Raw genomic sequence first — 21,593 nt, forward strand, 5'->3', positions numbered from 1 at the left:
GTCACACGAAGGGTGTGCACGCAGGCGACACTCTTCCTGCACTGAGCGCACAGCCCGAACGCAATGTTGTTTCACGCGAATCAACGTCCTATCTATCAATCAAATTATCAATCAACCAAACTACCTCTCTATCAAACGATCAATGTATCAATTTAAAAGCTAGATTTCCTGCTTCCAGAAACGCCATGCCAAGTAGGAGCTTCAAGTCGACTGGGTCTTTCCATGATTGGAAGCTGGGCTTGATGGACAATAGACGATGTCGAGAATGATATAAGAACGCTTGGATTATACTAGGACGGGCGGACAGAAAGACTAGTAGCTGAAGCGACGTATTAGCCGCAGATTGTCACGTTGCCTTGGATGATGGGCTGTCCGTTCCCGCCCGCAATACGATAGCACGAGGTGCGCGGGAAGAGCGCCATAAAGTTGGTCACGACCGAGAAGAGCAGCGCGACGAAGAACGCGACGACGACGGCGGTGGCTGCATACGAGTTGGCGCCTCCGTTGCGCTTGAGCTTTTGGACAGCAGCTTTCTGCGGTGGCAACAAGCCAAGGAAGAGCAACGACGCAAACTTGAAGCCGTACGAGATAACGAACGCGTAGGTCACTTGCCAGCGCACGTGCGTCGAGTCCCTTGCGAGATCATTGTTGGAGAGGTCGAGGTACGAGTCGATGAGCTTGTAGCATGCCGTCGAAAACGGTGTCGCAAGGTTCACGATCGTCGTGACGAGGCCAAAGACGACGCCTTCGTTGCCAATGTCGGCAATCTCGACCGCGCAGTAGCCCGACACAATGAAGCGAATGCCTGCCGGAAGGCTGTACGCCAATTGCGAGATGGTGAAGAAATACTCGTTCCGGATCACCCCCCACGTCGTGACAAAGATGACGGACGCATCGATGACCAAGACGCCAATCGTGGCCAGCGCGATCGAGACGCGCCAGTTCCAGTTGAGGCCGTACCGCCCGCAAATGTAGATGGCCACCGACGTGAGCAGCGCGTTGAGGACCGCCGTGATCGATTTCGTCAGCGGTTGGACGTTGGCCCAGAGACTCGGGATGATGAGCGTCACGGTCGTGTCAAACGAGTAGAAGAAATTGCTCAAAAACCGAAACGCGCAGATCTGCCACATGACCCGCAGTCGCAGGAGGTTCCAGAGACTCTGGAGGTAGCTGCGGAAGTACGGCTTGACATCGCGATCTTCGACGATGAGAAACATGCAGCACCACATGGCCATCACGCACGGAAGCGCGAGCAATGCAAAGATGAGGTTCGGGCTCATGGACCAGTTGAAGCTGCCGTCGTACTGCGGCCCGTTCATGCAAAAGCCGATCAGCAGCAGCGGGATCATGCTGCACGCGTACCGGACCGAGTAAATCGCCGATTGCAATCGACCCCGGATCGCAATCGGCTCGCGCTGGGCGTACTGAACGACCATGGCGTCGGCGGCGACGTCGGCGAGCATGTAGCCAAAGCTGCCGAGCGTTGAGAGGAGGATCCAAAAGTTGCCTTGGTTGGGCGCGTCCATGTTGATGTGCGTTTGCATCTCCTTCGACAAGACCGAGAGGTTGCCACCGCGGACGCGCGCAATGATGCGCGGGCTCAAGCCAGCGATGGCGGTCCCAATGTACGGGTCTGGGAACGGGTTGAGCGCCATGAGCACGACGCTCACGAGACACATGCTCCAGCCAAGAAGCATGTACGGCTTGCGCTTGTAGCCGCCGATGGGAAAGCAGTCGGTGAGCATCCCGAGAAACACCTTGAACGACCAGCAGAGCGTCACGAGTACTTTGTAAGACGACGCTTGGAAGCCTGAAAAGTTGAGGTACTTGACGTAGAGCGGGTAGAGGAGACCGGGAAGGCAGCCGTAGATGATACCGACGGCCGCGTACTGGCCGAGGAGCCCGATGGCTTCGCGGCTCATGAGGTCGAGTGCACCGCCTTCCCGCAGCGCGTCACCGTCAATGAACGGGTCGTCGTCGTCATACAAGGCATCGTCGGTGATGAGCTTGGACGCGTGGAGGTACGACTGCGTATCGAGCGCCGTGACGTGGCTAGGTTCCTTGGGGTACAAATCGGCCTCGTCAAAGAGCCAAATTTTGACCGGCGCCACCATCCTTCAGCTGCTTGCGTCGTCGATGGCAAAATGCTTTTACAGAGCGCCAGTGGAATAACGACACTTACCTATGTTCGCGGTATCGCAGCCGTACATTCGATCGTGACACGTGGTGGTGCCACGTGGTGTCGTTGCTCTCCCAGCCAAGTGAGTGGCTTGGCCGTTATCAACGCTTTACCGGTACCTTATTTTGACGTGGCCATGGCAGCGTTCTACAAAGAAGCGCGACAGTCCCAGAGCGCATGTACACCACAAAACTGACTTGGTGGGTTACGTGATCGGTCTACGGTAGAAGGAACTGACTCGCTCGTCTCAATTGATGACGACGCGCAGCCATGACGAGGAGCGTCGACAACATGTTCGCCGCCAGAGGCAAGGACACGAATGAAATGGAATTGTATGTAATGGCCATGTTGCCCTTCTCTCTCACAAGTAGCCAAGTTGCTGCGAGTGCGTCCTCGGAGGCGCGCAGCCGGCGATGGAAGTGATGGTGCAAATCATGTAAGTGCAATTTGGCGTGCGACAACACGTGACGTGCACAGATTTGCCATGCGGTCATTTGAACGCTCGCTCGCATTTTGCGAGTTTGCGAGTTTGCGAGTTTGCTCTCACGCTCAATTGAGCGATTTCACAGCAGCTGCTGGAGGCAATTAAGAATGAGAAGCTTGCTTGTCAAGCCCGAGCCCCTCGCGGCGTCTTTCGTCCGCACAACTAAATGGCCGCTTGGGAGAAAGGTGTGACTCAGGGCGTGACTATAACGTACGACCGAGGTCGCTGCACGCAGTTGCATTTCGATGAGCGTCCGCAGAGGCGCGCGGGATGACGTGCGTTAATTTCTACTCGCAGACTTGTTTCTGGCCCGTACTAGACCAGACGGTCTGGAAAGACACTCAGGCTACCACACTGCCAGCACATGTTGCTAACCTCGTACTGTAGCTGTTCGGTTGATATGATCGAAGGTTTTGAAGATATACGATATCCACACGCACCAACCGTCGACGTATCTCTTGCGCATCAACCGCAGCCACGGGATCTTCATGGCGTCGCAGCTTTTACCTCGAGACCGTGCTTGGTACACTCAATGACAACTGGTATTCCGAGTCGGTTTGTCTTCCTAGCATGCTGCGTTGGCTGCCCCAAAGGAACCATTCGCCAACAAGAACAACGATGACAACTCGTCTAATGTAGTCGGATACGGCGTCGATGTCATATTGGGTTGACCTCATCATTTCTTCGAGGTCGGAGGCGATTCGAAAGGTGCTTACGCAAGCGGAGCATCGTCGTCGTATTCGTCGTCGTCGTCATCGATCGCAATGATCTCGTGTTGCGTCCCACTCGACGCAGCGAGAGACGCCAGCGGAATCGTCCGCGGCTGGAACGCCTCGGCCATTGACGACGCCCGCGTCGACGCGCGGGCCGACTGCCGCGTCGGTCCCTTCTTGGGCGACGTCGGGCGCACGCGGCGGCGAGTATCGAGCGCTCCAAACACGTTCTTCGGGCGCGTCTTGTCGCGCACGCGCCAGCTTTCGTACGCGTGCGTCGCCATCTCGATCACGTCATCGGGCGAAATGGCATGGAGCTGCGCGAGGTGCTGGAACGCGAGCACCGAGTCCATCACGAGCTGGGATCGCTACACAGGATCGTTCATATCAGATGTAAAATACGCCGTCTACCTCGGCTTCCATGGACGCTGGGGAGAGGCCGCGAATGTGGAGCTCTGCGTGGAGATGGACCGTGACGCAGTGCTGCAAGAACGCTCGCTACATCGATGTATCTGGTCAGGCCGAGGACCAGACGTCGTCGTCGTACGGTGGGCTCATACGGCGTCGTCACGGGCACTGCGTGCTGGTTGGTCAGCGTCAGCGTCAAGTCGCACGCAAACAGCGCGACCGTCAATAGCTGCGCGCTAAACTCGATGCCTTCGACCGAGAGAACGCGACCCCACTGGTTTGAATGCAGCTGCTTCGCCTCAAGCGGCAAGTGCGAGTTGCCAAAGTTGAGCACCAAGACCACGTCGCCAACGTTGAGCTTGCTCCGGAGGCTCGGCGGGAGCGTGCGCAGTGTGCTATGGTGGCCGCAGCAGCCATGGTGTCCGACCAGTGCCGTAAAAGACGGTGACTTGGTCGAGTGGCACGTCTTGTGCAGCGCGGCGGGGCATTGGTAGCAGAGGAGCGCGTCGGCCTGGGCGAGTCCGTGCTTCTTGCAGACGCTGCACGCGTGGCGCGGGCACACAAAGAGCATCGGGTCCTGGCCCTTGGCCATGCACCTACCGCAGCATGCAGCCTAAGAAACGAGGTGACACGAAGCGACCAACCGTTGGTGGGCGTAGATGCCGCAGCCGGTGATCGAGCACTTGAAAGAGTCTATGTCGTCGTCGCCGACCATGCCGCACTTGAAGCACATGTGGATGCCCCGGAAACACTCGGCGCACTTCCAGCGCCGGCGCTGCGCGACGTACGGGCGGTGGAGAAGCGACGCGCTCTCGCCAATGCACGCAATGTGGAACGACCGCGTACATGTGCCCGAGCATGAGAGGAGCTGTCGGCCGCCCGTGCCGCACACAAAACAGAGCGGCGTCGAGGCGTCCGTGATCTCGGGCGCCTTGGTCTTGGCCGGCGACGACCGGGTCTTTGTCGGTACGCTTGGCGGCGTCGTTCCGACGGGCCGGCGCCGCTTTTGGTGCGCGACCTTCTTCAATGAGCCATTCACGCGCTCGCATTCTTCTTCATGGAGCACGATCTCGAACGCCTTGACGTGCTCGTCAAACACCCGCCAGCAGATCGGGCAATGCTTGGCGTCCAGCGCATCGGCAGGCGCCGGCCAGGCCTTGAGCGCGCACTGCGTCACGTGGCGGGCGAGGACGAAGGCCGGGTCGAGGCGCGGGAAGAGCGCATGGCAGTACGGGCACGGCACCGTGTCGTCCATCGCCACCTCCAAAAACACTGGTGGCGTCGTCATCCGATTCCGGTTGGCACGTTTACTTGATAAAACCATGCCAGCAGAGCATACAAACAGCAAGATAATAATATAGCACGCGCCACCCGACCGCGATCTTGGTGGCGAAGCGGCGCAGCAGGTAGCAGTCGAGGTCCCATGGGATTGTAGCAGCGCGCAAGACGCCCTCTGTACATGGGCGATGCAAGCTACATGGTGGTAGAGTGCCATGGCCAGGGCCATACGTCGCAACATGGGCGCAGGCGCGGCGACGCAACCTTGTCCAAGACACCCACCGTGGCAGATTGATTCGCTGCTAGAGTATGTTGGGCAGCGTCCGTGCGTCACGAGCACATATGAGTGTAGTGTGCATGACGTCAACCACGTGCAAGCACCAAGTGCATCTTTGTCCGGGCCACAGCGACACTGCTGGTCCATGTCGCTGTGCTCGACAAATGGATGGAGCCCTGCGCGCCTGACGACGTGTCTCTGTCGATTCTAGCATGTGCGCTCGAGCCTACGTGCAGACAACGACAGTGGCACCGCGACTGGACGCATAGAAGGAGGTGCTAACGAGGTCAGGTCAAAGGTATCACTACAATTGTCATCATTGATCAGTCGTTGCTCGAGGTATCGCTACTCGAGTCCGACATTGGGTCGTCGTCCTGCTCTTGACCTCGTGCGCGCTCGTCTGGCGGGCGTGGTGGTGGCGCGCCACTGCCATGCGGCCTCGTCTGGTAGTGGCATGCAGCGGGGATGCTCTGGCCGCGCCGCTGCATCGCGTGGTGGTGCTTTTGCAGCAGCTTCTTGGCTCGCACGATGTCGCAGTCGGTCTCTCTGATGGCCATGAGCAGCCCGAGGTTCGTCTTCATGAGCTTCGAGTTGACCGACCGCGCATTGCTCAAGACGGACGTGAGCGTCTCGTCGGCCATCGGTGCTCCAAGCGGCAAGTTCGGATACCCAATTCTATCCGGATACGGCGCAGTGGTGTATCTCACCTTCATTCACACACGTGTGGACCATGTGGTGTGTAAAATGCCAGCCAATCACGTCACAGGACCGTGCGCTCACTGTACCACGGGCGGACGATCGAGGAGCTACCTGTTACTGCCTGGCTTGGTACCTGGTAGGAGCAGTGCCCACATAGCCTGTGTACGAGCCTTTGCCGTACGCAGAATGCCAAGTCCTTATAATACGATCCTCTCTGCTCGACGTCCTAAAAGCCAAACTTTGGTCGGCGACGCTGGGGGCTGGGGGACCGTGTCGCAGGCGGGTCGATCCGGATAATCAGAACACGTGCAAAAGGGTGAGTTTTAATAAAACCCGTCATTGGTGGTGAGAAAGATCCTAAAACACATCACGACAGGTTTTGATTGGTTGATTTTAGAGTTCACGTAGCTCTTTTAGCCAATCAAATCGCCCCACATCGGAGCTTGCGGTGCTTCGCTTGCCACCACGATGCCCTTGCCGGATCACGCTTGCTGTAGCACCCTAGCTGCGTGTGCTTATCTCCAACGTATTGTACTCAGTAGTAGCACACCACACATCTCGAACGGTGCAGGCGGCTTGCCATGCCGACGACGCGAGAAGCGGTGAAAAACGTGAAAAACACCGTGTTGCAGCGGTCGTATCCGGATAATCGCGGCAAGAGTGGAATTTTCCACGCGCATTACTCACCGGTGTCGTGATGTTCGTTTTAAAATCCGGCCGTGCGAACGTATGGTCGTTGCATACAAAGAGCAAGCTATAATAAAATATTGTATAAAAATACGATCCCAAAGCGCAGATGGCGCGGGTTCGAATGCGCCATACATTAAGGCGGCGACCCATATTTCTCATATTTCTTGGTCGACGGTAGACGCAGCATGGCCGCGCCGACGCAAGGAGGAGGCCGCCCTCCGTACCAGTACATGGACTCGACGTCGCACGTCCAGGAAGACGACATGGCGCATGTACCCGTGTGGCAGGACAGCAGCGCCGAGCACATGTACGGCGACTACGTCAACCCCGGCGGTGTGGCCGTCATGGAGTCGACCGAGCACTCGTCCGTGCGCCCAAGCACGATCCTCGACTCGTCGCGCTCGTCGGCGGCCGCCGCCATGAAGCCCGATATCAAGGTCGGCGTTAGCGAAGAGGCCAACTCGGAGAAGAAGCACACGGGCCGGAAGCGCGTCTGGCCTGGCTGGCTGCTCCTCTTCCTCGTCTTTGGTGGCGCAATCTTTGGCATCATTTGGTTTGGCCGCAAGCTCTACTTTAAGGCCCAAGGCCAACAAACGCTCTCGCAAAAGATCCTGGATCGCACGCCCGCGCCGCCGACGCCGGCCAAGAGTACGTGCGCGCTTAGCATTGGCGCACCGCTCATGCTCTGTATCTCGTAGTTTGCGAGCTGCCCAACTTTGTCGGGGATGGCTTTGGCGGTGTCGTCGCCAAGTACTCGAGCGGTCTCGTCAAGCCGATCGTGATCACGGGCATCAACTGGAGTGGCATGGAGAACGTCGAGGGCGTCCCTCACGGCCTTGCGTTTGGCCAGTCGACGATGGATGCGATCTCGGCCAAGCTCGTCGACCAAGGCGTGACAGCCGTGCGCCTGCCCCTCAACGTGCAGATGATTCTGAGCAACGCGGCGCCCAACGTCAAGGACTTCGTGGACCCGGTCGTGAACGCCGAGTTCAACGTCAACAGCTACATGGACATGATCAAGAAGGTGATTGTCGGTCTCGCGAAGCAGCAAATCGCGGTCCTTCTCGACATCCACAAGCTCGACCCGAAGAACCTCAACACGGACGCGTCCGAAGGGCTCTGGTACAGTGCCACGGTCACGGAGGCGCAGACGACGAAAGCCATCACGATGCTGGCGACGACGCTCTGCAACGCCAACTACTACAACGTGATTGGCATCGACTTGAAGAACGAGCCGCACAAGGGCTGCTGGCCCGCGTCGGCGACGACGCCGGATGCCTCCTGCCCGGCCAGCAACAACTGGCAGCAAGGCGCGACGCGTCTCGGCAATGCAATGCTCAAGGCATGCCCCAAGTGGATGGCGTACGTCGAGGGCACGCTCGAGCAGATTGAGGCTGCGTATCCCAACACGAACGGCGGCGCGAAGCTGTCGTACGGGGACTGGTGGGGTGCGTCGCTCAACAATGCCTCGACCAACCCGGTCGTCCTCAGCATCAAGAACAAGGTGGTGTATGCGCCGCACTTTTACTCGCCGAGCGTGTACCCAGCCGCGTACTACTTTGCGGTCCAAGACGGCGACAAGAACATCTTTACCGAGTTTCCCAACGACGCCGACGGCAACGCCAAGCTCCAAAGCAACGTGTATGCGGCGCTCGACCGGTCGTTTGGCAAGGCGATGGCGGCCGCGAAGGCGCCGGTCATGTTTGGTGAGTTTGGCGGCATCTACGGCGTCAACGACAAGTGGCCGAGCAAGAGCTCGACCCGCGCGATCGAGGCGTTTATCTCGTACTCGCAGGACCGCAACATGTCGGGCGGCTTTGCGTGGAGTCTCAACTCCGAGTCGTTTTACGAGTACAACCCGACGAAAGGCGAGTACATGTACGGGCTCTACACGGACAACACATGGACGGCGTACAACGAAGACTACTCGGCGGCCTTGCGCAAGTTCAAGGGCTCGGGCACCATTTTCTGCGTCAAGGTCGATGCGTCGTCGGTCGTCGACGGCGCCGAGAGTGACACGAGTGGCAGTGCGACGAGTGGCGTCGTGACGGTTCCGGCCAAGACGCCGACGCCATCGACGGCCAAGACGACGCTATAAATGCAAATCGACTTGATTTTGATATAAGGCTTGCGAGGAGGAAAGAAAGGCGAACGGTTCTCTTAAGCTGCTGTCTTTAGCCGCTTGACGTCGCGCTCGATGGCATCGCAGGCCGCCTAGAAGACGAGAGCGCATGAGCATGGAAGGCGGAATAGGGAGGACCTCGATGTATTGCGTCTTGCGAAGCAGATCGTCGCGCTTGCGCTCGAGGCCCCATAGCTTGTCGGCGTTGAGAAGCTGCTCTTGCTTGCGCTTGATGTTGATGGCCTCGGTCGCGGCCTTGCTTTCGTCAAGCTCCATGACGCACTTGTCGTGGACGCCGCTGAGGACGCCGACGTGGAGCTTCCAGCGGTCGGCGCCATACTTGTTGAGCATTTCGAGGTTGAGAATCCGAGACGTCTCGTACTCGATCGCGACCTTGGCATTGGCATTGGCCGTCTGCCACGCCTCGACTTGGGCGTGGAGATCCTGCGACTTCTTGAGAAGCCCCGTCGACGGCGGCACGACGCGGTACTTGTTCGTGTTGATCGCGTCCAAAGCGACGCCCGCGGCCACGCGCTTCATCTCCTTCGTCTCGAGCTCGAGCGCCGGGAGGTAGGCGAGGTATGCGCTCGGGTCGAACGCCGGCATCGCCGCCATTTGCTGCTGGATCTGCAGGCTCACGAGCTTCTTCATGTCGGCGTCCTCATTCGCCGTCGAGTCAATGTACCCGAGGCAGTCGATGAGGTGCCGGGTCTCGTTCAGGAGCGGGCAGATCGAGGGCGTCGTCGTGTCGGCCATGCTTCTGTGTGGCGACCAAAGCTTGCGTGCCAACCGGTTAAAACAAAGTTATCCGAATATCCGATCGGTTCATTGCTGGAACCGGCAATATGCTGCCAGCGTCCTCTCGCTTGCCTCAACACTCTCCAAGTGCACGGCGGAAGGGATGAATGGCCGCAAACGGTTAAGGTAGCTGACCAACGTGCATTCTGATCGCATCTGCTTGAAGGTGCGCCTCGTTGCCTTACACGTACGAGTAGCTACGGCTGTGCGTACGTACCTGGTTGAAGTCGGTGCTGCGGAGGTTGGCCGATCGGCGCGGCCAGCATTCGAGCTTGCACCATAGCACCGCGCTGCAACCAAGCACGACTGGGTCATTCATCTCCCAAGTCAATGGACGGCTTCAAGCAGCCCATTGACTTGTGTTTGCGTCACCGAGTAGAGTCAATGACGCCTTGTCACCACAGTTCTGGTATGGACCGTGCGCCTGCATCGATCAACCTTTGCTTCCGTCGCCACGAACCTTCGGTAGTACAGAGAGTAGCTGGGTGATCGATGTTGGCGTCTTGCCAATGAGGCCCACCACCCTTCCTTGCTTGCGCTGCCTCGGACCTGCAGACTGCCGCATTTGACAGCGCCAGCCATCATGCAGAGACACACCCAAAAAGGGCCAGGCGAACGAGTATCTCGGTCCAGTCCATGCGAACGGGGCGAGAAAGGCAGCGATGTACACAAGAGATGTGTGCCATTGGAGCTGATTGCGATCTCTGCCCAACTTGTACGTGTTTCGTTGGCGCCAGGAAGAAGCTTAGTGTACGTATTATCTGCGATCGATCTGGTCGATGGAAGGACGCAAAGATTCAGGGTGCCAGACCAGACGGGCCAGCGTTCGGTGAGTAATTCTAGATTTTTAGCCAATCGGAGCGCGTGCGCCTGGCACGATGACGGCCGGCAAACGCTCTTTTCGGCCGACGCGCGATGCTGCCAACCATCGAGATGGTCATCTCGCTGCACATGCACGTGCGCGGGTACCGCGTCCTCGGCAAGACCGCCGTACGTCCACTTGCGTCTGCTTGGTCCGTCTCATACAGGTGGCTAGGAATTTGAGATTGCATGCAAGGCCAAGTGCAGCACCGCGCCGCGGCTCGAGATGACCGCGGTCGAGTGGAGCGTCTTCAAGACCATGGAGGAGTTCCAGCTCCTCGACACGCGCCTGCGCAACGACGCGATCTATGGCAGTCGCATGGCCGACGTGACCTTTGTGCCACTGCACAAGACCAAGGTGTTTTTGGCCAAGCCACCAAGCCGTCGTTCTTGGCCAAGCGCCAAGACGCGCTCGGCAAGTACCTTCGGCAGGTGCTAAGCATTGCCGACATTGCCGACTTTCACTCGGCCGATGGCTCTCAAGTGCTTGCTGACTTTGCCCTCATTCACGCCCATGTTGTCTTTGCGAACTCGACGCACAAGGCCAACTACCTACAGCAAAACGACGTCGCCGGCTCGGAGACGTCGAAAGCCGACGACAGCTATGTCGTCGAGCCGCATGTCGACAGCCACGGCGACTCGGTGCTCGACGACTTTCCTCCGCCGACCACCACCACCACCACTACCACCACCACGTCGACGACCATCTCGGCGGGCCGCGTGTCGGCGTCCTCGGACGACATTGCCGACGATGACCTGACGCAGGCGCAGCAAGAAGAGTTACAAGCACTCATTGTCCAGCGCATCCAGGAGCACACGGACGTCGACGTGCTCAAGCAGTTTCAAAAGCAAGCCCGACGCTTTGGCCGTGCCGCCGCCGATGCCGCGGACGCCGAAGGCCACGTCTTCTTTGCCTTTATGGTGCGAGTCTTTGGCCGCGATTTCTGCGCATGGCTGGTGCCGAGCCTCGCCCAACTGCTCCCGGACCCGATCAAGAAGCGCGCGCTCTGCAATGCGCTGCAAGCCCACGACGAGACACCGAGTATGGTGGTGGTTGCGCCGCCTCGACCACGGCCCGCAAGCGACGCCGTGCTCGCGACGCCGCCGCCGTTTCCGACGCGGCCACAGCGATCGCGCCCCGCGAGCATGAGTGGGAAAGACGTCGTCGCCAAAGTCCGCGACCTCGTCGACGGCGACGAAGAGCGCGTGAGCGAGTTCAAAGCCATGACCAAGGAGCTCCGAACGAGCCGTCTCTCGGCGTCCGAGTACTCGGACTATGTCGTCTCGGCGTTTGGAGCGCGCAAGTCGCAGGAGGTGCTACTGGATGTGGCCAATGCCATGACCAACCCGCGCGTACACGAAGAGCTCACGACCGCGATCGAGGTCGTCGAGCAGCAGTCGGCGCTCTCGTCGCTGCGAGCGACGATGCGCCAGCGCCGCAACAGCCGCCGCATGAGCCTCGAGCGCAACTCGTCGTTCATTAGCCGCCGCTCGAATCTGAGCAGCGTCGAGGTCGAGGAAGACGACGGCCACGAGTCGGCGGCGGAAGACGTGCCCTCGTCGCACCGCGTCTTGAATCGGCTCAAGCACCAAGGCGCGGTCAACTTGATGAACTTCAAGTAGTGAACGAGACTAGGAGTATATAATGCACGACCCCGATAGCGGCGTAGGAGACAAGAGAACGATGTGGATATTGACAGTGGCGCTTACGGCGCCTTCTTGAACTCGACAACGTTGTACTGACGCACGTCAAACGACGTGACGAGGTCGTTGGCGACGTACGGGTCTTTCTTGGCAAAGTCCTCGACGATCGCCGGCGACTCGGCTTCAAAGATGAACGCAGCGCCATCGACCGGGTCGGCGAACGCGCCAGCCATGAGAAGCTTGGGCTGGAAGCCGGTGTTGGCGGTCCACTTGCCAATGTGCTCGAGGTGAGCCTTCCGGAACGGGTCTCGCTTGTGCAGCATGCCATCCACATAGGTGTAACGCAGCATCCAGAGCGGTCGCATGGTGGGGGCGGCGGTCGAGAGCGCTCGGGCTGCCACGCGATGAACGTTCATGGATCGACGACGACTTCCTGCGGCTGAAAATGCAAGTCCACCTGGCTGCGTCAACCCCCACGGCTTCCAATTGGCCTCATCTGCTATCAATTTTGTCCAATCCCATCGCTGTTTTCGGCCAGCTTACGTACCGCACTTAGTAAATTTTGCGTACTTAGCTTAGCGACTCGCTCGAATCTGATATTTTTTCTCACCACATACTGAATGCTATATACATGATGCCAAACAAAAAAAGCGTGGGACATGCGCTTGAGCTTCAAGGCTGGGTGCACCTCTTCGGCTGTCCCATGTCCGAAGGGGGCGTGCACGGCCGTCATTAAATGGTCGCGTTTGACGCATACCCCCCATTTTAATTCTATTTACATACAAAAATCGAGATAAAGCGACATCTTGAATAAAATGAACCTTTTAATACACATGCCACGGTGTCGGGTGGGTCTGTCTATTTTGAGGACCCTCATTTAAATCGCGTACTTCGACCGGATAGAAATAAAATTCCTGCGGTGCGGACCTTTAGATATGGATATGGAATAGAATACCATCCGGATAAGTTGCGGCGCATTTAAAAGCGCCCACGGAATCCGTGGCGTGGATTTGACTTGCTGGACGTAGTGGCGCGCTCAGTTCTCAGTTGCGAATTTGCACTTTGGAAGTCAACCAACATGGCCTTCCTCGCCCGCGCGTCGCGCCGCTTCACGCACTCGTCCGCCACCAAGAAGGCTGCTGCCGAGTACACGGGCGGCTTCAACGTCTTTGACCAAGGCCGCCGCATCCTCGTGACGGGCGGTACCGGCCAGATCGGCATGGAGCTCGTACCGTTCCTTCGCAACATCCACGGCAAGGACGCGGTCATCAACTCGGACATCAAGATGCCCGGCAAGGGCGAGCAAAAGTCGGGCACGTTCGTCTACTGCGACGTCTTGAACTACGACAGGTATTTCTTGGCTCTGTGCCGTGGAGACATGACCGACTCACGCCTTTGTAGCCTCGCCCGCATTGTGCTCGAGAACGGCATCGATACCATCATCCACAACGCGTCGCTCCTCTCGGCGATCGGCGAGAAGAACCCGCAGCTCGCGCTCAAGGTCAACACGCGCGGCCTTGAGAACGTCTTGGAGCTCGCCCGCCTCAACAACCTCCGCGTCTTTGCGCCGTCGACGATCGTACGACCTAGTCCTGTGGCTCACAACAGGATGACTCACGATGCTATCCCACCAGGCTGTCTTCGGCCCGTCGACGCCCAAGGACATGACCCCGGACCTCACCATCATGCGCCCGACGACCATGTACGTGCCAGCATATTTGCATCATGGGATACTTACCTAGCTGCAACGTGGGTAGGTACGGTATCACCAAGGTGCATTTGGAACTCCTCGGTGAATACTACCACGAGAAGTACGGTGTGGACTTCCGCTCGATTCGGTACCCCGGTATCATCTCGTCCGAGGCGTGGCCGGGTGGTGGCACCACCGGTATGTCTGCTTGCTTGATTCATGCGACACTCATCAACCTTGTACGATTAGACTACGCGGTTGAGATCTTTTACGAAGCGCTCAAGACGGGCTCGTACAAGTGCTTCCTCGGCCCCGACGCGTGCCTCCCCATGATGTACATGCCCGACTGCCTCCGCGCGACGAACGAGCTCTTGGAGGCGTCGTCCGACTCGCTTTCGCAGCGCGTCTACAACGTCACGTCGTTCTCGTTCACGCCGGCGCAGCTCGCCGAGTCGATCAAGAAGGTCATTCCCAACTTTACGATCACGTACGAACCGGACTTCCGCCAAGCCATTGCCGACACGTGGCCGCGCTCGATTGACGACAGCGTCGCGCGCAAGGACTGGGGCTGGAAGGAGCAGTTTGAGCTCGACGCGATGGTCGAAGACATGCTCATCAATTTGGAGAAGAAGCTCAAGAAGCTCGGCCACTTGTAAGCAAGTAGAATCACCACATCACCATCATAGTAATACACACACACACACAATTCTTCTGCTGCCACTCGATCTTTAGTCTGGTGATAGCTTAGCCACTGGATTCTTCACCGTCGCAGCAGGTCAGAGGCAGCCAGTGCGGCGACCGTCATGTCCCCGACATCTGTAAAGCGCGTTCCGGTAGAGGTGGTCATCCACACGACCATGAGTGGCAACTGCCCACGAAGCCTCAAGAGCTCTTGTTGAAGGAGCCGTGCACAGGTGATCTTGTGGATGCGAAGGGTTCCAATTCCAGCGCGTATTAGCAACTCGTAATACTGGTGCTGAGGTGACGACAGTCGATGCGTCGCTAATCACTCTGTACACGACGGACCTTTGGCGAGGATGGCGTCGTCGTGGAAGTACTGTACTATAGTAGCACCGGTAGCTCAACGTTGCTGTTGCTTTGACTCACGCGGCGAGCTCTGGTTGGGATGACAGCAAATCCACCAGCGTCTATTTCCTGTCTTCAAGTCTTCAAGTACGTAGAAGCATTGACATGCCGTTCTGGTGCTAGTACCGGTAGCACCAATGTCCAAGATACCGTTGACCAACGACACTGCAGCGGCCAACGACTCGACCAACGTCTAACAACTTGGCGGTGGCCGGCGACTTGGCTGCGGAAAGCGCCCGGTCAACAAAGAGCAGCAAGTCGATTGGTTTCGTATTATACATTCACTGGCTTTTGCATCGTGTGCGTCCCTTTATTCATTTGCTTGTCGTCGCATTTTTCTGACCATGTCGCTGTCCATAGAGAGGTCGTGGGGTGGGAGAGGCACCAGCGGGTTGCGGTACAGCGAGACGCAGGCATCGCGGCGGTAGGCTGTATGGTACCACGTGAGTGGCTCGGCACCGATGAACATCGCGACTGCGACTGCGTGCATGCACGGTTTTAAGTGGTCTTGCCACGCCCCGCACTGGCAAGTCTATGGCGCGGTAAAACAAACGAGCACATCGTGAACTACCTTGGCTGTGATGTCCACCAAACGTGCCTTGTCGGGTGTCCTGTGCTTCGAGTGTGTGACGATGAAGCTGTGGCCTGTGCGAAGGTCCGTGACCTGTTCAAGTGTGGTTAAAGGCCTTGCGTACGTCTCGGCAGCAATATACCGTGCAGTTGCGAGCTTCGACTGAGACGGCGTCGAAGGCCGTGGTTTCGTTGTTTGTGAGCATGCCCGACCCCTTCGAGTGCATTTCGAGTCGGTCGTTGAAAGTCTTGTTCAGGCGGCTGAGGTAGAAGTAGAACACTCCGACCGGATCGCTGCCACCGAGATCAGCTCCGAGCCAATGGTCGGAGGACTCGGACGCCGCCGCGTCAAAAGTTGGAACGCCGTCTTTGATGGAGGCAAACGTCGCCCAGTGTCGTGTGGGAATGTTGGACATGTACCCGGCCACGGCTACGGATCGGGAAGTAACTGGATGCACGCGTAGGGTCGTTTTACCTGGCTTCCTCGTCCGCAGCTCGGTCATTCTCCGCGTGCATTCATCACTGTTTTTACTGCTCGCTAGCGCGAAAAGCGTGCCTTCATCCGTATGGGAGACGCTGTGTTGCGAGCGTTTGATGTGTTCGATCATGCGCCGCATGCAGAAGCGGTGTCGCGCGCGCGGGAAGTTCTTTTGTACGGCACGGAGGAGATCTGAAGATGTCATTTGAAAAGCCAAAACACATAAGTACCACTGCACCAACCTAGGTGGCGGTCGGAGACGAATGACCAACCGATGAAATCGGCGACACCCGCCAACGCCAAGTGCGCGCAGAACCAGTTCCACGTGTCGACGAGGTCTCCTTGAACGAGGGCGAAGGCAATCGGTACGATGCCGCCGTTGCCGTCCCTTGACGTTGCCGAAAGCAAGGTGCCGACGTCGCGCATGTCGTTTTTGATGGGACGAGCTAAGGTTGCTTGAAACCAACCATGGAATCATGGACAACCAGGTACCACCGAGGAATACGATGGGTAGAAGGAGCATCTTGGCGTCTTGGCGGAAACAAGCGGGAACGCAAAATGCGCCGTGGCAGGACGACCCGGTCTTCGTGAAGGCCGCGTACATCCCTGGGTTGGCTTCGACCAGCTTCTTGAGGTAGGGCGAGAGCTTCGCAAACTGGTCCTTGATCGTGTCTACCTGGCGCTTCTTGGTGCCCTTCTTGACGAGGGCCACGCGCGATGACGAGATCGTGATACCAAACTTGTCGCGCACAGCCCGAATGAGCTCGTCGCGAACCGATGTAGGACCGAGCTCGAGCTCGACAGCAAACTTTACAAGCTACCTCGTGTGTGATGGTTGTACACTACCGTGATAGTTATGCGTACCATGCTGGTTGAGACCGTGGTGTTTCGAGATCCTGGGGGCATCGGTGTTGAATGTGGCAGGCTGTGGTTATGGGCCATGCACACCTATAGCACACTTGAGCCCATCACGTAAAAACTGAGCCTTTCAACCGCTGTGACGCTAAAGCCCTTCTTGCCCACGTTTGCTTGGACGAGGAACTGGCACTTGTCGCTTCGGCACCTGATTTTGCGCATGGAAGACTGGTGCTCCTTCGAGACTTGAAATTGATTGACAGCGGCGAGTAATTGCACGCGGTCCCGGAGGTCGATGTACGTTTCAAACTTGGTCTTCGTCGGCTTGATCGATCGGTCATCCGCCAGACAAATGATGTCCAACGCTGCTGCAAGGTCGACATAGCCGTCGGGGCAATGGACAACGGGGGTGTTGGGATCGAGATCTTCGTCGATGTTGGAGCCGACTTGTGCCATCGGAGCGGAAGACGATGAATGAATCGCACCATCGTCACGACGCACCCCTTGCTCGTGGGTTTCCTGAACTGCCCCATCTTCTTGCGTGGCTTGGGCTGCCGCCAAAATGTTGGTGCGCATCGCTCCAATGCGACGCACCGGGGCAGCAACGCTACAGACGGGGTCAGCTTTGAATAAGTCCAAGATGCATCCTTACACGTCGACCCCGCCGTCTCGGACACACTGCGAGTACCTCGGCGCAATGGCTGGGGCGTGCAGGGGTGCTGCGGGTTGCTGCGAGCTCCTTGCGTGATGCGTCCGCCCGGTCTCGTACGGTGGCGGCTGCGAAGAGCTGTACTGGGGAGGCAAGAACGCTTGGGGTGCGCATGGGGCCGGCATGTACTGCTGTGGCATGTACGATGGCGGCATATACGGTGGTGGCATGTGCTGCGATGCCGCATGCAGCTCGAATGCATCCGAGTACGGCGTGGAGTGAGGTGCCTCATACGAGAACAACGGAGCGTACGGGTGCGGCGCAACGCTGTGAAGCAGTGATGGATAGTACGGGTGGTCAACCCGAGCAGCATGACTACGACGCGTCGTGACATGGAAATTCGCGCCCGGACCCCTTCTAGACATGCTAGTTTCCATCCCCCCGTTGATCTGCACGTACGTGTTATAGTAGACAGTGCCGGCGTCCTCATCGCCGACAAACCGACTGGCGGTACGCGTACTAGTAGTTGACGAGTGCGGAACGAAGCAAGGGCTGGAAGCGTGATCGGCGTAGTAGCTGTTCATGCTCGTCCGCTGCTGCGCGCGATGAGATTGGAATTTGATTTTGTCGATCAAGGCGCCGGTCAGTCACTAAAAAAAGACTCGCTCAACTATTTTGAACATCTCTACTAACTATTTTGAACTAAACTTCACGGTGCCCTGCTTCTTTGCCGCTCTCAAGTCGTTGGTTGCTGGTCACCGATGCGTCGTTGGCCACCGGGCGTCTGGTGCTTGGCTGGTTGGCAGTCGCTCCTCGTCGAGGCAGTGCTGAGGGTGGGCGCTGGCCGTGGAAGCGGACATGTCTGCTTGACGGAGCAAATGGCAAAGTGAGGCGCCACAAGAGTACCACATGTTTCATAGATTGGCATGGAATCTGGAATGGAAAGAACTTTTTCATTCGATCCACCCCGATCTGAGCGTCACCAGACGTCGCCACATTCCACATCTGATGCGCACCAGTCGTGGACGTTCGATTTTGGAACATCCGGATACGGACGCCGACGGCAGCGGTGCGCGAGATCCACAAGCGACCGCTGATGAGCACAGGTATACCTACATGCTGCTCGTCGACGAGGCCACCATAGAACTTATGGCTGCGCTAGTCAAGGACTCGGTCGAGAAGCCACAGGCGACAGACTTTACCTTGGAGCGGGAGCTCGGCCAAGGCAACTTTTCCAAGGTCTTTCTGGGCACGCACCGTCCGACCGGCGAGCAGTTTGCGATCAAGGTCATTGAGAAGCAGCGCATCATGCGGCTCAAGATCCGCCACCCGAACATTCTGAACGAAGTCAACATGGAGAAGGCGGTGCTCAATACGCTCCGCCACCCCAACATCATTCGGCTCTACCACACGTACCAAGACGCGACCAACTTGTACTTTCTCATGGAGTACATTGCGAACGGCGAGCTATGGGACGCGCTCACGCTCTGTGGCAAGCAAGTCGGCTGCACGGAAGGCCTCGCCCGCTTCTACGCCGCCGACATCGTCAACGCGCTCGAGTACCTCGCGTCGCAGCGCATCGTGCATCGGTACTCTGCCGCCATGTTTACTTTCACATAGTAACATGGATCGCGTAGGGATTTGAAGCCGGAAAACATGATCGTGTCCAAGGTTGACGGCCATTTGCGGCTCGTCGACTTTGGCACAGCCAAGAACCTCTCGGACCCGGCGCTGAACGGCCCCAACTTTGTCGGGACACCAGGTAAAGAACGCTGGTAGGCGATGGACCCGCCCATCGATGCGCGACGATAGAGTACATGTCGCCCGAGACGATCGCCAACAAGCCTGTCGACACGAGCAGTGATCTCTGGGCGCTCGGCTGCATCGTCTACCAGCTCCTGACGGGCGATACACCGTTCCAAGGCGGGTCTCCGTACTTGTGCTTTCTTAAAGTCCAAGACGGCGTCTACGACGTACCGACCTTTTTATCGGCGCCGGCGCGCGACCTGATTGCGGCCTTGTTGCAACCCGACCCGAGCCGCCGACTTGGCGCCAACGGCTTTGACGCACTCAAAGGTCGTCGTCGCAATGGCCTTGTCCATTGATCGATCGCTCACGATATACCGTGTAGCTCACGCGTTCTTCGATGGCATCAACTTTAAGACGCACCTCTCGACGTCGCCGCCCTTTGCGACGCTTGAAGACAAGTTCATTTTCGAGTCGGCCAAGCAAATCCACGCCTACGTGGCGGCCGGCGGTGGCGACAAGGCGCCCGCCGTCTTGGCTCAAGCCGTCGCGCTCGCCCACCCGCGCAAGCCGCGCCTCATGCACGTGCTGAATCGCATGCAGCTGCTCCAGCACCCAGGTACGTCCTCGACTTGTCTTCCACGTCAGTCACGCGTAGGGCTGTAGACGTGTACCCACGCTTCTTTTCGACCATGGGCCTCGGGCGGTGTCTGTATGCGACCAAGCGCGGCTACGTCGGTCTCACCCACAGCGTGCAGAACGAGTGGAAGCAGTCGTTCACGTTTGTACATGTATGTTGCTGGGACCGTTTCTACGGCGTGGTTCCAAGAGCGTGCGTAGCTGTCGGGCCCGTCGCTCGGGAGAGCCGCGGCCGCCACCGAGAATGACGGGCTGGGAGGCTCGTCCTGGGCGACGGAGCTCGCACTCTTCCGGGACGCGCTGCTCGCACTCAACGAGACGCTTCCGACGCTGCTCGTGCTCTCCGGCAACATGACGCACGCCTCGCCCTCTCAAAAGTACTATGCCCCCCAGCGCGATGCGTTCCAGGCCAGTCTCTCGACCCTGGACCCGCGCATTCGTTTGGTACAAAGCGGATGCCAACAGCACAGAGAGACGACGCAAGAATGGATAGGTGTTTGTGCCGGGGGACCACGCCGCGGTCGACATTGCGGCGTACACAGCCGACTACGGCGACGACTACTATGCGCTCTGGTAGTCGCGTGTGAATGACGTCAGCGCTCAGGCCGCCTCGTTGACGATAGGTATGGCGGCATGAAGTGCCTTGTCGTCAACTCGTCGCTGTGGCTGCATGCCGAGTCGGACCATGCCCTGCACGAACGCTACTTGGCCCAAGACGGTACGGTCGTCGTTGCAGTTGCGCGTCGATGCGACGGTATGCGTAGCATGGCTAAAGAAGGAGCTCGAGCACGGCGCGCTCTGTGCCCAAGTGCTCTGCGTCTTGAGCCACCACCCGTTGTACATCTCCGAGAGTGACGAGCCAACGCTCTACGCCGAGACACTCTCCAACAACAATGCGCCGGCTGCCCCCTGGAACGTGCCTCGCGATGTACGACACTGCACGCAAGGCGATCTCTAATTCCATCGCTGCGATAGGTTCGCCTTCCGCTCCTCGAGCTCGTCGGCACGTCCAAAGTCCACGCCGTCTTTAGCAGCCACTACACTAAGCATGTCCACAACCGATTTGCGCGCCCGAGCAAGCACACTAGTGGCGGCGACGACGACGACGACGACGGCGCGCCGCAAGACGGTCGCTGCGACATGGTCGTCACCGCGTCGTTCGCCGACGGCGAAAAGACCACTTACCACCGCGTGCACGTCGAGCAAACTGGTCTCTCGATCGCACGCACGCTGGTCGCGGCGCCGCTGCACGTCTAGCCGTACAGATACACTGCACGCAAGTACAATACGACCTGCAATTGCATTTTGATATATATTGACGCCGCCGCCGACTACTCGAGCGCATCGTCATGCACCAGAGCGTACTCGTCCATGAGCGGCGCGAGCTCGACCTCGACGTCGGGCGACGGTTGACGGTGCTTCTTCATCACGTGCGAGACGCGCTCAAACTGCGCCTTGCGCACCGCGTTGGCGTACTTGAGCGCGTCGGTGGCGTCGAGGCGTCGTCGCTGGATCGCGACAAAGACAAAGAGGGTCGCGAGGACGCCGAAGACGACGAGCGCGCTGCGCAGCGCCATGGCCTCGGTGGCGGCGTGCTCGTGGGCGAGCCAGAGCGCGGTCGTGTTGCTGCTGCTGCTCATGATGATGGCGTTGGAAGGAGATCTCGGTTGTGCTGCTTCTTGTTTTTTGAAGGTTTCGTGGTGGCCAACCTGACATTTGTATGTAGC

The 21,593-nt window shown here is 58.3% G+C and overlaps 11 protein-coding genes across 11 annotated transcripts; 4 read left to right on the forward strand and 7 right to left on the reverse strand.

Moving 5' to 3' along the window:
- Positions 1 to 332: 332 nt before the first annotated feature.
- On the reverse strand, positions 333 to 2,114 carry SPRG_06606 (hypothetical protein; the record flags this gene model as incomplete). The annotated part of the gene is made up of 1 exon (XM_012345425.1): positions 333 to 2,114. One exon carries the CDS (start codon positions 2,112 to 2,114, stop codon positions 333 to 335), a length of 1,782 nt encoding a protein of 593 aa, XP_012200815.1.
- A 1,187-nt stretch (positions 2,115 to 3,301) lies between these two features.
- Positions 3,302 to 5,068, reverse strand: SPRG_06607 (hypothetical protein). The gene is made up of 4 exons (XM_012345426.1): positions 4,429 to 5,068; positions 3,924 to 4,380; positions 3,788 to 3,874; positions 3,302 to 3,744 (listed from the first exon to the last, which is right to left on the reverse strand). Exons 1-4 carry the CDS (start codon positions 5,037 to 5,039, stop codon positions 3,376 to 3,378), a joined length of 1,524 nt encoding a protein of 507 aa, XP_012200816.1. The 5' UTR covers positions 5,040 to 5,068; the 3' UTR covers positions 3,302 to 3,375.
- Positions 5,069 to 5,625: 557 nt separating this feature from the next.
- Positions 5,626 to 6,004, reverse strand: SPRG_06608 (hypothetical protein). Its single transcript, XM_012345427.1, has one exon. The coding sequence runs from the start codon at positions 5,978 to 5,980 to the stop codon at positions 5,663 to 5,665; it is 318 nt and encodes a 105-aa protein (XP_012200817.1). The 5' UTR covers positions 5,981 to 6,004; the 3' UTR covers positions 5,626 to 5,662.
- An 871-nt stretch (positions 6,005 to 6,875) lies between these two features.
- Positions 6,876 to 8,863, forward strand: SPRG_06609 (hypothetical protein). The gene is made up of 2 exons (XM_012345428.1): positions 6,876 to 7,376; positions 7,427 to 8,863. The coding sequence occupies exons 1-2, from the start codon at positions 6,914 to 6,916 to the stop codon at positions 8,824 to 8,826; spliced, it is 1,863 nt and encodes a 620-aa protein (XP_012200818.1). The 5' UTR covers positions 6,876 to 6,913; the 3' UTR covers positions 8,827 to 8,863.
- Positions 8,853 to 9,641, reverse strand: SPRG_06610 (hypothetical protein). Its single transcript, XM_012345429.1, has 2 exons — positions 8,989 to 9,641; positions 8,853 to 8,942 (listed from the first exon to the last, which is right to left on the reverse strand). The coding sequence occupies exons 1-2, from the start codon at positions 9,604 to 9,606 to the stop codon at positions 8,889 to 8,891; spliced, it is 672 nt and encodes a 223-aa protein (XP_012200819.1). The 5' UTR covers positions 9,607 to 9,641; the 3' UTR covers positions 8,853 to 8,888.
- A 901-nt stretch (positions 9,642 to 10,542) lies between these two features.
- SPRG_06611 (hypothetical protein) lies at positions 10,543 to 12,207 on the forward strand. The gene is made up of 2 exons (XM_012345430.1): positions 10,543 to 10,638; positions 10,685 to 12,207. Exon 2 carries the CDS (start codon positions 10,699 to 10,701, stop codon positions 12,130 to 12,132), a length of 1,434 nt encoding a protein of 477 aa, XP_012200820.1. The 5' UTR covers positions 10,543 to 10,638; positions 10,685 to 10,698; the 3' UTR covers positions 12,133 to 12,207.
- Positions 12,208 to 12,215: 8 nt separating this feature from the next.
- On the reverse strand, positions 12,216 to 12,518 carry SPRG_06612 (hypothetical protein; the record flags this gene model as incomplete). The annotated part of the gene is made up of 1 exon (XM_012345431.1): positions 12,216 to 12,518. The coding sequence occupies one exon, from the start codon at positions 12,516 to 12,518 to the stop codon at positions 12,216 to 12,218; it is 303 nt and encodes a 100-aa protein (XP_012200821.1).
- A 713-nt stretch (positions 12,519 to 13,231) lies between these two features.
- On the forward strand, positions 13,232 to 14,499 carry SPRG_06613 (hypothetical protein; the record flags this gene model as incomplete). Its single annotated transcript, XM_012345432.1, has 5 exons — positions 13,232 to 13,503; positions 13,555 to 13,732; positions 13,788 to 13,855; positions 13,911 to 14,041; positions 14,093 to 14,499. 5 exons carry the CDS (start codon positions 13,232 to 13,234, stop codon positions 14,497 to 14,499), a joined length of 1,056 nt encoding a protein of 351 aa, XP_012200822.1.
- A 744-nt stretch (positions 14,500 to 15,243) lies between these two features.
- SPRG_20157 (hypothetical protein) lies at positions 15,244 to 16,883 on the reverse strand (the record flags this gene model as incomplete). Its single annotated transcript, XM_012345565.1, has 7 exons — positions 15,244 to 15,267; positions 15,315 to 15,452; positions 15,501 to 15,593; positions 15,643 to 15,929; positions 16,220 to 16,423; positions 16,470 to 16,794; positions 16,842 to 16,883. 7 exons carry the CDS (start codon positions 16,881 to 16,883, stop codon positions 15,244 to 15,246), a joined length of 1,113 nt encoding a protein of 370 aa, XP_012200955.1.
- Positions 16,884 to 18,510: 1,627 nt separating this feature from the next.
- On the forward strand, positions 18,511 to 21,123 carry SPRG_20158 (AGC/PDK1 protein kinase; the record flags this gene model as incomplete). Its single annotated transcript, XM_012345566.1, has 11 exons — positions 18,511 to 18,587; positions 18,644 to 19,070; positions 19,119 to 19,243; positions 19,294 to 19,557; positions 19,613 to 19,846; positions 19,894 to 20,018; positions 20,068 to 20,310; positions 20,360 to 20,439; positions 20,490 to 20,584; positions 20,631 to 20,794; positions 20,842 to 21,123. The coding sequence occupies exons 1-11, from the start codon at positions 18,578 to 18,580 to the stop codon at positions 21,121 to 21,123; spliced, it is 2,049 nt and encodes a 682-aa protein (XP_012200956.1). The 5' UTR covers positions 18,511 to 18,577.
- A 74-nt stretch (positions 21,124 to 21,197) lies between these two features.
- On the reverse strand, positions 21,198 to 21,506 carry SPRG_06616 (hypothetical protein; the record flags this gene model as incomplete). Its single annotated transcript, XM_012345433.1, has 1 exon — positions 21,198 to 21,506. The coding sequence occupies one exon, from the start codon at positions 21,504 to 21,506 to the stop codon at positions 21,198 to 21,200; it is 309 nt and encodes a 102-aa protein (XP_012200823.1).
- Positions 21,507 to 21,593: the final 87 nt, after the last annotated feature.

This window comes from Saprolegnia parasitica (genome assembly GCF_000151545.1).
Source record: "Saprolegnia parasitica CBS 223.65 unplaced genomic scaffold supercont2.23, whole genome shotgun sequence".
Taxonomy (NCBI): Eukaryota; Oomycota; class Saprolegniomycetes; order Saprolegniales; family Saprolegniaceae; genus Saprolegnia; species Saprolegnia parasitica.

Excerpts from the sequence above, each read along its gene's own strand:
- SPRG_06607 (XM_012345426.1), bottom strand. The coding sequence starts at position 5,039 with ATGGACGACACGGTGCCGTGCCCGTACTGCCATGCGCTCTTCCCGCGC. Across the intron at positions 4,381-4,428 it reads GGCATCTACGCCCACCAACG|GTGCATGGCCAAGGGCCAGG; the intron begins GTTGGTCGCTTC and ends ATGCTGCGGTAG. Across the intron at positions 3,875-3,923 it reads CGACGCCGTATGAGCCCACC|CGAGCGTTCTTGCAGCACTG; the intron begins GTACGACGACGA and ends ACATCGATGTAG.
- SPRG_06610 (XM_012345429.1), bottom strand. The coding sequence starts at position 9,606 with ATGGCCGACACGACGACGCCCTCGATCTGCCCGCTCCTGAACGAGACC. Across the intron at positions 8,943-8,988 it reads GCAAGACGCAATACATCGAG|GCGGCCTGCGATGCCATCGA; the intron begins GTCCTCCCTATT and ends CTCGTCTTCTAG.
- SPRG_06609 (XM_012345428.1), top strand. The coding sequence starts at position 6,914 with ATGGCCGCGCCGACGCAAGGAGGAGGCCGCCCTCCGTACCAGTACATG. Across the intron at positions 7,377-7,426 it reads GCCGCCGACGCCGGCCAAGA|TTTGCGAGCTGCCCAACTTT; the intron begins GTACGTGCGCGC and ends TGTATCTCGTAG.
- SPRG_06611 (XM_012345430.1), top strand. The coding sequence starts at position 10,699 with ATGCAAGGCCAAGTGCAGCACCGCGCCGCGGCTCGAGATGACCGCGGT.
- SPRG_06608 (XM_012345427.1), bottom strand. The coding sequence starts at position 5,980 with ATGGCCGACGAGACGCTCACGTCCGTCTTGAGCAATGCGCGGTCGGTC.